The sequence below is a fragment of the Tachypleus tridentatus genome, chromosome 7 (genome assembly GCF_004210375.1).
Source record: "Tachypleus tridentatus isolate NWPU-2018 chromosome 7, ASM421037v1, whole genome shotgun sequence".
Taxonomy (NCBI): Eukaryota; Metazoa; Arthropoda; class Merostomata; order Xiphosura; family Limulidae; genus Tachypleus; species Tachypleus tridentatus.
In genome coordinates this window covers 140,928,857-140,943,751 of record NC_134831.1, presented here as the reverse complement: position 1 = coordinate 140,943,751, position 14,895 = coordinate 140,928,857, and the positions used below count along the sequence as shown (strand labels likewise).

Here is a 14,895-nt window from a genome sequence, read left to right as displayed (position 1 = left end):
ACGCTAAAATCCGGGTTTCGATACCTGTAGTAAGCATAGCACAGATAGCCCATTGTGTAGCTTTGTGCTTAATTGAAAACAACAACAACAACAACAAAGCAAGCTATTTTTTTATATTCATACAGCGACTTGGGCCACTATTGATCCTTGGTCAAGAGCTCGAAATGTTGTGAATGGTCAACATCACGTATGCTGTAAATATCAACGCTTTTTTATTTTTTCGTGTAATCTTTTACTAGCTACTAATAACCTAAAAAGTTTAAGTGTTGAAATAACATACACAATAGTGTCATAATTAATTATTAATATTAATTACTTTTCACCACTGAAATTCATGTTTTGGTAAGGAAAAGAAATTTACAAATGAATGATTAACACAATTTATTAAATAAGTTAATTAGTTTATAAATATCTTGAAGCAATATGAATAATAATGAATTCATTATCTTGTGTGCTCAGTTTTTAAAACAATATAAATATTTGATAAAATTGTTGACAAAAATCATAAAAAGTTTGTACTAAAATAAAAAGCAATATTTACCTATTTATACTCGAACTGATGCATAAAGCCCACAGTACTCTGCAAATTTGTTAGGACAAAATCAAAAATTAGATTTCAGACTAATTTCAAAGAACAATAGAAGGTAAATCACAAATGAAACATTAGATTTATTAACCTTCATATTTAGTACAACAGAAACTCTCTGGAAGTGATTGAGTTCAGCAAAAACTTAACATTTTTTGTGTCCCCTTTTAACAACTGTAGGTAGTCTTTACGCATTGTGTCCTTTGGAATTTTACTCCAAATATCTTTAATACATTCCCATAAAGTTTCTTTGAAAGTAACTTTTGATTTATCAAGTTTTTGATCAATCAAATCATATATCTGCTTAACTGGGTTGAAATATGGGCTTTGTGGAAGCCATTGCATCATTTAAATGGCTCCAGTACCTTCTCTCTAAGCTAAATAATTTCTGCACAGGTTGGATGTAAGTTTCAGGTCATTATCATCTTGGTGGCAGAAGTTTTTACCAATAATAAAAATCCCTGGATATACTATAACAATCACCATCTGATGGTATTTGTGCTGCAAACATCTCCTGTCGCCTCAGCAGATAAACACCCCAAAACCATCACACTGTCTTCCCCATGCTTCATGGTAGGTGTTATGCATTGAAGTGAGTATCTTTCACTTTTCTTCCATCAAACATACAACCTACACTTTGAAATAAATATTTCAAACTCAGAAACATTCATCAAGAACATCATTCTTGGCCTACAAAAAAAACCAAAAAAACCCTAAAAAAACAGTATACGGCCCTCCAAAAGTATGTAAATCAAATATACCTAATAATAGATGCAATTGTACAGGGTCCCCAAAGTGTTCTGTTTCAAGAGTAAATAAAATCAAAATTAAGAGTAATGAATATATTTTTTCTTGCTTTTGAAGTTCATACATCATGCTATGTTGTAGCCTACAAAGTGCATAATTCTCATGTGTCATGGAATGTGCACATTTTGCTAACATCACCTTCAAATTGCAATGTTAAGCATCCTTTTTTGTGGGACATCACTTTTAGTGTCTAACTGAGAGATAGACAACACATTATTGTATAAAGGTGTGAGTGAATAAAATAGGTGACCCTTCCTGATGGTCTTTGGTCCCCTTTTGGGTAAATTAGACCTGCAATTTTTTCTGCTTGCACAAATTCTTACCAACTGACTAAATTCCTATTTCCTCTTGTAATCCCTTACAACAAATTTATTTATGATGACTTGCTTTCTTTAACCACATTATTTTGCTTCACGTCAAAAAGATAACTTTATGACCAGCCTTCACACAACTTCGTTTTTCTACCAATGTTCCTGTCAATGAAACTATCAACATCTGTCTCTCTTTTCAGTAATGACTTATATCTAATAAATGATTTCAATTTTCAAAATAGTAAACAACTCTTTGCATCTCTATAACCAATACTCCCCCTTTTTTGTTCAATGATTATCCTTTTGACCAGATAAATGACACTGCAAAGGGGTCATACCTCAGCCTGACCCTAGATAGTGACTTTTTCTATTACTATAAGTAATCATGACTTGAGAACTGTCTGGTTGAATTTATTAAACCGATATACTATCAAAGATATTTGACAATACTTGTTATATTTTGCTCTAAAGGTCATGCACTCAAATTTCTAAAATACTTTAAGTCTTGTCACTCTAACATAAATTCTACTATAGAAATTGAGAACTATGATCTACTTTTCTTAAGATAGTCTTATAAATGACGATGCTGAAAGTTTTCCTATATATGTCAACTTACCACAAGCAAACCTTCACTAGCCTTTACTCCTGCTTCAACAGTTTCTTTCTAGCTACAAATGTAATCTAACCACTTTTTTTATTTACTGAAGCTTTTAACAGTTTTTCTTCTTATTTCTCTCTACACAGTAAAATAAAACTTTTATTTCCTTCTCTTCGAAAAAGGGATATCTCAAGACATTTTTTAAAACAATCTCTTATGACTATTTAGAAAGAAAACTCAGTCTCCTTAGAAATACTAAGTGAATGACTGTACCTGAATATGCCACATATTTATGTCTTTCTTACTTAGGTAAGCAGTGCTTAATTCTTAAATGTTGGGTCACAAAACTGTTATATAAATACTATATAAATATTCAACTAAGAATTATCTCTAAAATTTTATACATGATGAAACACTTTTTATCATTTGAAAAAATTCATGTTGATGGATAGTTTACTCCCATGTGTGTGGTAGCACCAAAACTGAGTTGGCAAAACCAAACATCTTTTAACTGTATGTATCCATGAACACATGGAGACTTCCTTTTATCAAAACACAAAAATGCAATTAAATTATTGGACACAAAATTTCTTCAACTTAATTTCATGTTTTAGCTAAGCATCACCCGTATTTAAAACTTTTCAATAAAGAGTCCACCCAATTAACCCTCATCAGGACAGCTGTGGTCTACATGGGCACCAACAACTTCCTCAGTTTTATATGTTTTTACATAATCATAATCATTATTAATCTATATCCATTCATGTAACTGTGAAGCAGAAACTACTATTTTTTGAAACAGGCAGATAGAGTATGTGGCTGTGATCTAATATTCATATGGGATCCATGCAGAACCAATACCATTGTTGACTATCACTCTACATGCAGTTTGCCCTATAGTTTATGAAACAAACTTATAAACATTTATTTCACAATGTAGACTGTTATAATTCATCAAAGTATTACAGTATCATCCCATCTGTTTGCTTATAACATCACTGTGGTATGTACATACACATAACTCATTCGTCAACAAGCGTTCTCTGTGACCACTGCTTATAATGCCCTATTTTATAAAAACCTTGTTTGATGACCGTAATAACCTGTTTATTGGATTTTCAATTCATAGGCTACTATAAAGATAGATTTGGTTTGGGATCTGGTTGACAAAAAGGAACCCACAACGTACAATTTCAGTTTTCAGTTGAATTTTGCAATATTATGGTAATCTCATTATATATTGGTAGATAATGATTTTAATATAAGAGTATAATAAAAATTTTCTTGATACACTTTTTATATAAAGAATGATTTCATACTACTTATTTGTATACTAAGGACGATGTGATTTTGTAATTGCTTGATTTGTAAACATATTTCCTTTAGAATACATACATTTTCATGTTGTTCATACTACATGCTAACTTAAATAAAAGTTGTAATGCAACTAGTTTTTGGAAATTCAATCTAGAGCTTATTACAAGGTGTGTTGATGAGAGTTAAATAAAATCTTTGTAGCTTGAATAATAGGTTCAACTTTTGAGTTAAACCTGTTTCAATTATTTTCATTAGTTATATAGATACTTTTTTAATTAATTTAGTTTCTCACTGATCTTGAAAAAAAGGTTTTGTTGAAGTTCAACTTATTTGTCATTTTCAACTCTATGTAAGACTTTTAATGTGTGTTAGCAACCATGTTTTCAGTTTTCAAACTTATATTTTAGCAGTTTCCTTGTATGGATGTATATATGTAATATACCTTTTATCATCTATTATTGGAAAAATGGCATCTTTGAGAAATTGACTACAAGAAAATTATTTTATAAATTAACTATGATACATGTGATACAAAATCAATTAAAAAACAAGCTATATTTTTTGTGCTCCGTTTCAAATTATTATTGATTTGAGTTTCAATTTATAACCATAACATAGATAATTAAGCAAGTAATTTTGTGTTTCACTGCATATTTGTACCTTTATGATAAACATTTTGAACTTGTCATTTCTACAAAATTAACAATAAAATTCACATTTTGAGACTTTTATACACGTATGATTTAGCGAAAAGATTAATAAAAACTTTATTTTGGACATTCCTTAAATGGCAAATAGCACAAAAAAGTATCAAATTAGGGTAAAAAAAAGAAAGGTCACAAAATCTGTAACAGGTTTTTATTCATTCAAACTTACAGAAATTTGATTCATTTCATTCTGTATGTAAATCATCCTGTCTTCAAATGTAAAAATCGAAACCATTATTCCTTCAATTATACCTTAAAATAATACTTACAAAAGTAAATGAGTACAAAAAATTACTATAAACAATAAGGGATATCATCATTGGTGGCCATTTTGTGAACCCTTTGTTTTGTACTGGATGAACCGTACAAGATTGGTTTTGGCTGTCATTATAATAAGCGTATGCTCTCCTAATGATTTCTTCTGGTGTTTGATCTAGTGGAAGAAAAACGTCATTTAACAGTGATGACATAAATTCCATATTTATGTGGTATGAAAATAATACATATATCAAATGTTGATGTACTCTTAGTCTTTTCTCAGTTAATCAAAATGAAATATTTGACTATTGTTAGTGACTCACAAACATGTCACTTCGAAAATATTTCTTGATCCAGTGGGAATAAGAACTTAAGATGTTTGAAAGAAACAAAATCTTAATAATTGCATAGGAACATTTTTATAGCAAAAGCAAAACAATTATTACAACCTAAAGTCAGTAATGCAGTAAATTAGATTTGACTTAAGTCTTCTGAAAACCAAAACCAAAACTGAACCTTATGAGGACTAATCTAAGATCTTGCAGGAACACAAAATACACAAAATGACATTGTTCATCATAATCTTCATCACATGCTTATTTATTTCAAATTCAAGCTTACACAAAGCAATAATAAATTATTTAAAAATCCAACTATATTACACCAGTTTTGTTTTATTAGCTTATACCTTTGCTGCTCTTAAACAATTTTCATTAAATAAAGTTTAAAAAAACCACTAAAAACAGACCTTGAAGTGTGTTTGTTATATTATAGGACAGTCTTAATCTAAAATATAGAGATTTATAAGGTCATTAAAGGTATTTATATAGAAAGTAAACTAAAACATGCATTGTGAAGTATTGAATCACAGGCCAGTCTCCCAAGGATTAAAATATTGAACAAATTTTAGTAATTCTTTTGTCTCCTAAGTGTTTCTGTCAATCAGTAGTTTACTTTGACAAACTAGAAGTTTGTCCATAAGCCCATCATTGGTCCAAAAGTCAAGAAAATTTCCATTTTCCTTTTTGTAAAAATTAAAAAACCACATTGTTAATTCTGCCATTACTTCATTCACCATACAAAAACATTTTAGTGATAGAGAGACAGATATAACTATTTGAAATAACATGACCAATCTGACATCAAATTATAAAAATGCATGAACTTATAGCATAGCATTATTATCAGCAAAAGTCAAAAGAGCATAACATTTCTCTCAGTTTCCATTAGGGGAAAAAAGATATTTGGCTTATTATTACCTATTGAAGTGATAAATCAATGTATGTCTTTATACAGGTAAAATTATATTTCATAAAAATATAGTTTTACAGAAGTTTTGGGAAAAATATGTTTGTTTATTTGTTCCAAATATACTGCAAATCTACTCAAAGGCCATCTGCACTAGCCATACCTAATTCTGTAGTGATAAGTTACAGGAAATACAACTATAGTCAACACCACCTTCTGCCAAATCTTGGGTTACTCTTTTTTTAAAAAAATAGTGGGACTGACTGTGATATTATAATGTCCCTGCTGATGAAAGAGCAAGCAGGTTTGGTGACAAGGATTTGAACTTAAAAAATGCAGATTGCAAGTCAAATGCCATAATCACTAGACTATGCAGGCCTGACAAAAAAGGAAAATTTTGAAAGTGAGAGAAAAGTTATGACTTTTTGTGGAAATTCTAATAAAATAGTGTCTACCTTAATTTAGACTTAAAGAGCAAATCGAGTATATCTGTGAATAAAACTTAAAAAAATATGTTAAGTGCCAAGCTACACTGGTTAGATTTGAAGCACTTAAAACAATTGTTTTCATTACTGATTTATAAAAGTATCTTACCTTAGCTACCAATACAGGAAGAAACTGTCTGAGTTTGTCAACCAAACCAATTTCTTGTGCTATTGGGTCTAAATGGTCTTCACCAAACACATCAAATATTGCATCCAAAGCTTCTGCTGTAGTCCTGAGACCTGAATCTCTGTGAATGATTTCTAGAATGAACAACCCAACATTCTAGAAAGAAAATACTATTATGAATTACCACAAATAAAGGTATAACCAAAACACACTTTTGGTCAACTTTTTAAACACATTTCATAAGTACGTTTTATAAGTTAGTTCAGTGAAAACTAGAAAAAGCATAGTTAGTACAATAACATTAAAAAAACAATTATTTGATTTAAAGTGATTACATTAAATTTATCTCAAACAATACATATACTAATTCCTTTTGTGTATTCTTATATAGTCATTGTTCTATCATGAACAAAAAGATACAGAAGTAGCCTAGTATACTGGGTAAAAGTACACTCACCAGATGCTACTGTAAATAGCAAAAAAGAAGAAAAAAGAGGGTAAACTCTAAAAAACAACTCTTAGGTGATACTCCATATAGCACACATTCTGCATCTGGCTGGACGGCTTGTTATTTAATGCAAAGCAACTAAGCTATCTGCATCAAACAACCAGTAAAAAAAGTAAAAATAAAAGTAAAATTATTAAAGTATGTAAAAAGAGATCATACTAAGACATAACAAAGTCCAACTTTCAAATTAAAAATTTAAATAAAATTAAAAAGGCCAATGAACTTTAAAAATTTAAAAACACAACTGAGGTGGACAGTGTCACCATCATCAAAGACACTGTCCAACATCAAAGATGAACCCATGGTAATAATATGTTTAAAATGGTGTTGTCACGCTCAGTCATAATGACTGCACATTAAAATGTGGACTATTGTGACTTTAGTGTCACACAGATCACACATTGTTGCATCAGTACCAGATAAAAGAAAGTGATGTGTTAAAAAACTATGACCAATGCAAGGCCTAGCCAGAACAAGTTCTTCCTTCCAATCCTTAAAGAAGCAAGATATCTAAAGAGCAATGAAAGGTTTGATCTGGAAAAGCTTGTTATAACACTGCTCACTCCAAGTCGACTGCCAACTGGCACGGAGCCAAGCCTTGAATACAGGACCGTAGTCCATGTATAGGACACACATGGCTGCAATAGTAGAGCAGACAGACTTCACTGCAATGTCAATGAGCTCATTCCCATGAATACCAACATGGTCTGGTTTCAAGGAAAACTCGATAGAAGTAGATGATAGAAAGAAATGGACCAGTTGGTTTTAAATATTGACAAAAACAGGGTGAGAACTAATGTGAAGTGATTCCAGGGCCAGTAGAGAGCTAAGCGAGTCAGTATAAATAGTACAGTTTGAGTACTGCATAGTTTCTATGTGATCCAGGGCAAGAGAAGTGGCATACAATTCAGCAGTGAATGCAGAAACTGTAGAGGGGATTCTGTGTACAATCACTGAACCACAACAAACCATGGCAAAGTCCACAGTGTTACCTGATTTAGAACCATCTATAAAAATGGGAATGAAGGATGGTTCGAAAGATATTCAGCAAATAAAAGATAGCACTTCCAGTCAGGAGTATCTGTCTTCTTCAGATGACTCAAAGAAAGGCCACATTTGGGGATGGTGATTAGCCACGGTGAGATAGGATGAGCAGTGGATACAGCTATGTTATCCAAGAACAGATCCAATTCATCCAACTGTGCCTGGATACTAAGGCCAAAAGGAACAATGGCAGACCATAAATTCTGAAAATGCATGCCCCATTGATGAAGGAAAACACAAATCCAGGTGAGATGCTGTGGTAAGAATCAAAGTTTTGAAGCATACAGTAAAGACAGTTGCAAAAGGCAAAGGTGTAGAGGAGGTTCATGAGACTCAGTGTACAAACTCTGGACTGGAGAAGTGCAGAAGGACCATGATGATGAACAGGGTCTGACATCTTCAAGGCTAAGATCCTGACAGAGCCATAGACCAGAGACCATTAGTCCTGTTTTGATCAAATAAGGACATGATAGATATTTAGCATAGAACATCGATCTGCTCTCCAAAAGGTGGAAGAGAGGACACTTCGGGTGTTCAGTGCCCTTGTACACTTGACATGTAGCTGCTTGATGTGTAGAATAAAGATCAGCCTATAGTCAAAGATAAGCCCCAGGAACTTTGCCTCAGGGACCATGGAAAGCACAACTTCTTCGAGACAGAGCTTGAGATCTGGGTGAATACCCTGTTGGATGCAGAAGTGTATGCAAACGGTTTTAAGAATGAGAAAAGGTAAAACCATTTGCTGCTATCCACTTCAATAAGTGACTGAGGGCAATCTGTGGCTTCTGTTCAATAACTGACATGAGATGTGAAAGACATTAACACACAGACATTTGCAACTGTAGAGGGGAGTTGTCCACTGATGACATTAATTTTTATAATGAAATGTGTAACACTCGACATACAGTCCTGAGAGACTCCAAGTTCCTATATGAAAGAACAGGAAAGTGTCAAATCCACATGGACTTGGAACTGTTGGCCCATTAAAAAAAAGTTTAATAAAAATGGGTAAGTGGCCACACAACCTGTATGAGTGGAGATCTCACAAGATGCCATACCTCTGCATTCTATTGCAAACTTTTTCAAGGTAGAAAAATAGAAAAAAAAGATGTTGCTTAAGAAAGGCTTCCCTGATTGACATTTTAAGTTGATTCATGTGGTCTATATGATGGAGCACTGTCATTGGAACCCATATTAGGTGAGTAAGAGAAGGTTGTTTGATTCGAGGAACCAAACAAGAGTAGCATTAACCATCCTCTCTTATATCTTATACAGACAGCTTGTCAAATCAACTGGAAGATAGTTTGAAAGAATCTTGGGATCCTTTCCGGCTCATGAAAAGGAGTACAACAGCATGGCACCAAGCATCAGGAAAAACATTCTCCTGCCAGATCTGGTTAAAAATAACCAGAAGAATTGCAAGAGATGCAAGACAGAGATGGGGCAGCATCTCATAATGAATATAATCAGGTCCAACTGATGTACTACCAGACCTATGAAATGCAAGCTTGATTTCCACCAGTGTAAAGGGGCAATTATAGTCACAGAGACAATCAGCCTGAAAGGAAAGAGGCAATCACTCTGCCTGTGTCTTGATGGCTATGAAGTTGGAGGATGAAGCAGAATTGCTAGATGCACGAAAAAAGCTTTCACCAAGAGTATTGGCGATGCTCTAGACATCAGAAGCTTTTTGGCCATCACAGAGAAAGATCGAAAGGGAGTGAGAAGTATATTGTCCACTGAACTTTTGAATCTTGTCCCATATGACTTTGGAACTCTGGTGATAGAAAAGATGCTAGAGGTGTATTTAATCCAAGATTCCTTTTGGCTTTGACATCTAACCTGCCAAGCATACACATGAGCACACTGAAAAGCAATGTGGTTTAAAAGTGTGGGATACCTATGAAAGGTATCAAAAACCCACTTTTGGGCTTTTTCTGCCATGTGGCAGAATTCCACCATAGATGAGGATACTGTGGAAAATGTGTCAAGGTTTTAGGAAAACAATGAGCAGTTGCTGGAACAATACAGTTAGTCACTGCTGCAATGCAGTTGTCTATTGATGGCTTACAAAGGCAGGATCAAGTTCCGAGAGAGCAGTGAAAGAGGGCCAGTTGGCCTGATCTAACTTCTATCAAAGCATGCAGGTTGGGTGGCATCAATCATGGCCAGGTTCTCTCAAACTGCCAAGAACATGATCAGTGCCTCATGGGTTACTGTCAACCCTTCAAGAAAAGTAAGAGAAAAGTGAAGGGGAGCACACAGAGAGATGAATAGCAGTAAAAGACTGACTAGATGCATGAAAATAAGTGGAAGAACAAGTATTGAAGAGAGAAAGGATGTATCCAAGAGCATATCCAAGAAGGGATTATGTCCATTAAAATCCCCCAGGATTAAAAAGGGAGATGGTAGCTGCTCAATGAGGGCAGCAAGGTCTGACTGATCATAGGTTTCTTCAGGAGCCAGGTAAAGAGAACAAATAATGATGATACGACCCAAGGAAACACAGATGGCTACAGCCTCCAAGGGTGTAGAGTGACAAAGACAGAGTGAACACACACTGATCAACCAGCAGTGCCACCTCTCCATGCACTCATTTAACACACACAACCTGTCATTTCTGTACAAAGAAAACTGCCGAAGGGTGACTGTATCGACAAATTTCAGAAACATTTCCTGTAAGGAGAGACACATGGGATGGTAAAAACCAAACAAATCCTTAATGTCATTTATATTTGAACAAGAACCCTAACAGTTCCACTGGATCAAAGCAGCCATTTTCATTGAGGTGGAGGAGAATGTGGCAAAGAGCTCTTTTGTTTTCAACCAAATTTTTGTTTTTTACTGGACGAAGGTCTATTCACCTCCATGGATCCTGTCATGGGTTGAGTAGACAGGTCTCTGTCTGTGGACAAAGATTTCAGTGACTGAGGGTGTAAACGAATGATCATTTTAATTCTCAGAGATGCAGAAAAAGATGGACCTGAGGGAACATCTGATCCTGAAGCCAAAGGAAATGGAACTGAGTAGTCACTGGAAGAGGTGGCAGGGACAAAGATGAAAGCAGACACAGATTTGTCAACTCTTTTAATTATGGAGGGCAATATGTTTTGTAAATGATTCTGCTGGAGGCACAGAAAGATCTCTCTGCACTTCACTGTGGCAGTGGAACAAAGTGTAGCAGCATATGTCTGAGATGGAGCATGGGACAATAATTTCTGAGCCTCTGGGTATGAGATACTATTTATAGTCTTCAAGCTTTGCACCTCTTTCTCCTCCACCCATTTAGAGCAAGAAATAGAGTAAGAAGGGTGTAGACCACTATGGTTAACACAGTGTGGTTCCAGTTCACACTCTTAAGTAGTAGTCTTTGCCACCACAACAAGCACATGTTAAAAAAAGAACCACAACATGAAGCTTTTGAATGACTGAACTATTGACACTGGAAACATCTGAGAGGGTTGGGAATGTATAGCCGTACTTTACAGTTCAGATAACCTACTTTAACTGTGGCAGGAGGACATGGTGATGTAAACATCAATATCAGAACATTAGTAGGTACCATAATTCCATCTTTGCAAGTGGAGATTTGGCGCACCGCAGAATGCCTTGGCTGGAGAAACCAGCGAGAATCTCTCACTCAGGAATGTTCTTTATATCTGTCTCAACTATAACTCTTCTGGAATAAATCAAAGTTACATAGAAAGTAGCCTTGATGGGTAATACCCAGTGGTTTTTGATTTCAAGAGGAGTTTGATATGTTATGGTGAAGATGTTTCCACCAAAATGTCTCTAGGGCATAACTTCTTTACTGACTTAGAGGAGCCAGCAAGCCCTTCTAATCCCTTTTGAACAGAAATGGGAGACATATACCCTAATGATTTCTTGGATAAGGAATGCATAATTGGAAATCGAGGTACAGAATCTGATTGTGATGGTAACTGTAGAACAAGAGTCAGCCACACATGGTAGTTTTACAGTAATTTATTTCTTTCAGTTTTATTTATTTTTTTCAGAAATAAATATAAAATTAAATAAAACAGGTATCCAGAATAAAGGGAATACATTTCAGCACTCATTGACCCCACCCACCATGGAGCCCTATGAAAGGATGTACGATAATGCCAAAGAAGGATGCTGCAGCAATGCCAGGGTTTTGTGAGTATCATACCCAAACAACAGCATCAGATATTTTGTCCACACCATCCATTTACAATGTTCAACACAAGTACTCGGTTGACTCTATCCTAAGTGAACCAGCCAGCTAACCCTGGGAGGATGTCACACCTGGGCTGCCCATCTACAGGAATTCAAGACCAAAGTGGTGTGTTGGAATTGGATCCCTCAACCAAAAGGATCCTTTCCTCCCCTTCACAGGTCACCATGCATGGCAAACACATGGGAGGATGTTTTGATTCCAGAGGAGGTAAACTGAAAGTACAAAACCTTCTCTGTACAGGAATCCACCTCTGGCAGTCTAATCCAGTAACTTTTATTAACTAACAAAATAATTATAATTAAAGTGAGAAAAGAAATAACTTATTGGAATAAAACCTGTCTAAGAAGAGGGAAGATATGAGAATAAACAAAACATTGATGAAATACTATACAGAATATGAATCATGATTACCATAATAAACAATTTATAGAAAATCTTTCAGGTTAGATGAAATACAATTAAATTCACAAGAACTCAATCAAGACGTTTACACTTTTGACTGAACTGAGAAAAACAAATACAGAAAAGAACTGAAAAACTATAATGTAATTATTACATCCCAATGCATATTCAATCTACAACACAACTATATAAATTTTACTTCATGTCCAGCAATGAATACCAAATTCAAAACAGAGGATATTTAAAATAAAAAAGACAACAGTAAATATCAAGTTCATAAGACACAAAATTTGAAATCAGCAGAATTGAGTACCTATCTTTTTGCCTATCAAAACATTCAGGATAAAAAAAAGTGATAAAAACAAAAAGAAATTATTTAAATTCCTCATAAGTTAAACAGGACTAATTACAATAACATCTAAACTTTTGGGGTGCTTCACTTATTATTAAGAATTTTATGTAATACAATCAATTTCTTTGCATAATATGTTTAAAAAATATATTATCAATATTAAGATGGGGGTCTGGATGTACCCTATAGATATTTAATGGGTTAACATACATGTAAGCCTATGAGCACACTACAGAACTTAGTCAATTTTATGAAGTTTAATAAAGTTATGAATATTATTCACAGTTAGAGTTATATCTAAGAAATATACTATTTTAACAATATATCATAAATAAATAACTCAAATATATCCATATTTTAGTAAATAAGTAAATAAAGAAAAATGAAACTGTTATAGATAATATATGAAAAGTTAACTGCACAACTGATGGTTATTTATTTTATTCATATACAGCAGAGTAAAGCTATCAAGTTACTCCATACAAAAATTAAATTTTAAATATTCAAGGTAAACATATTCTTTACAGAAAGAAAGTGAAAAAACTAGGTTGGCTCACAAACAGTTGAAGAGATGAAATTAAAGAAAAGCATAAGAAATTGAAATTCACAAGTATGTTTAGCAATTTGGATGATTATAGAAGATCAAATAAGTTGGAGAAACAGGAAATTAGAATACTGAAAAGGATGTTAGAAAAGGGTGACTGAAAATATAAAAAATTAACAGTAAGGATTTCTTTGAATACATTAAGGGTAAACAAAATGATAGAAGATTCAGTTTGTTTTGAATTTTGTGCAAAGCTACTCAAGGGCTATCTGCACTAGCCGTCCTTAATTTAGCAGTGTAAGACTAGAGGGAAGGCAGCTAGTCATCGCCACCCATTGCCAACTCTTGGGCTATTCTTTTACCAATGAACAGTGGGATTGACCGTCACATTATAACGTCCCATGGCTGAAATGGCGAGCATGTTTGGTGTAACAGGAATTCAAACCCACAACCCTTGAATTACGAGTTGAGTGCCTTAATCCCTTGCTCATGCCTACTTATTGTCCTGATCCTTAAGACTGCATATCACACAAGGTTGAAAAATACCAAATACACAATGTATTCAAAAATAGCATCATTATCTAGTTTCAGACACATATACAAGTCAAACTCCATAGCCACCTGGCCATGTTAAGAGAAGGTAGGGCCACTGAGGAATGATAAAGGAAGGCTTGTATTTGACAGAAGTATAGTTTTGAAATTAAAATTACTTTCAGTTAAAATGTTGAACTTTTGTTCAACTAAGATAGTACTGGTAATATACAGTCAATTACTATAACCATCATTAAAATATTTAAATTAACATCTTTTAAAATTTTTTACTTTAGTTAAAAGCTTTGTCCCATCTTCTGGCACTGTACCAAGCAAACACCCTAGTGTTCCAACAATTCGAACCAAATTCACTAAAACACTAGTATCAGTGCACTGTCTTCCAAACTCAAAAAGTAGCTGCAAGTCTGACAATGTCGTATGTCGGAACAGCATTGATGCTCCAGACTCTCCCAGCTTTTCTAAAATTCCTCGAACTGCACTTGTTGCTGCTTCAAGAAGTTCACAGTCTTTTGAATCTAGAATGGAAGTCATATTAATTTTATGTTTTCTTCTGGACAAAATTTCGAGGTTTGAAAATTTTGTAATTCTTTTATCTAAAATGCAGTGACTGAGGTTAAATGATGCACTTGATTGTATGTTTGCTTCTTCTTTGACACATTTAGATTTTTCAATAAAAAATATAAAAGTTTGCCACTGATAACTTTTTTGCTTGTATCTACTGTTACTGTAAGAAAGATTTCTTTTAAAACACTTCCTAATCTGCATCTACTTATGTCCATGACATGTGAATAACCAACTGAAAGATCAGATTGGACCCCATGGTTCTCTAA

The 14,895-nt window shown here is 34.0% G+C and overlaps 1 protein-coding gene across 1 annotated transcript in view; it reads right to left on the bottom strand.

The window, feature by feature from the left end:
* Positions 1-4,463: 4,463 nt before the first annotated feature.
* LOC143256759 (HEAT repeat-containing protein 3) overlaps positions 4,464-14,895 on the bottom strand; it is an 84,848-nt gene continuing 74,416 nt past the window's right edge. Inside the window, exons 13-15 of the mRNA XM_076514411.1 lie at positions 14,336-14,580; positions 6,427-6,600; positions 4,464-4,759 (exon numbers count right to left, since the gene is read on the bottom strand). Of these exons, the coding sequence (XP_076370526.1) occupies positions 4,643-4,759; positions 6,427-6,600; positions 14,336-14,580 (536 nt within the window). The 3' untranslated portion in view covers positions 4,464-4,642. The remainder of the gene's footprint in view (positions 4,760-6,426; positions 6,601-14,335; positions 14,581-14,895) is intronic.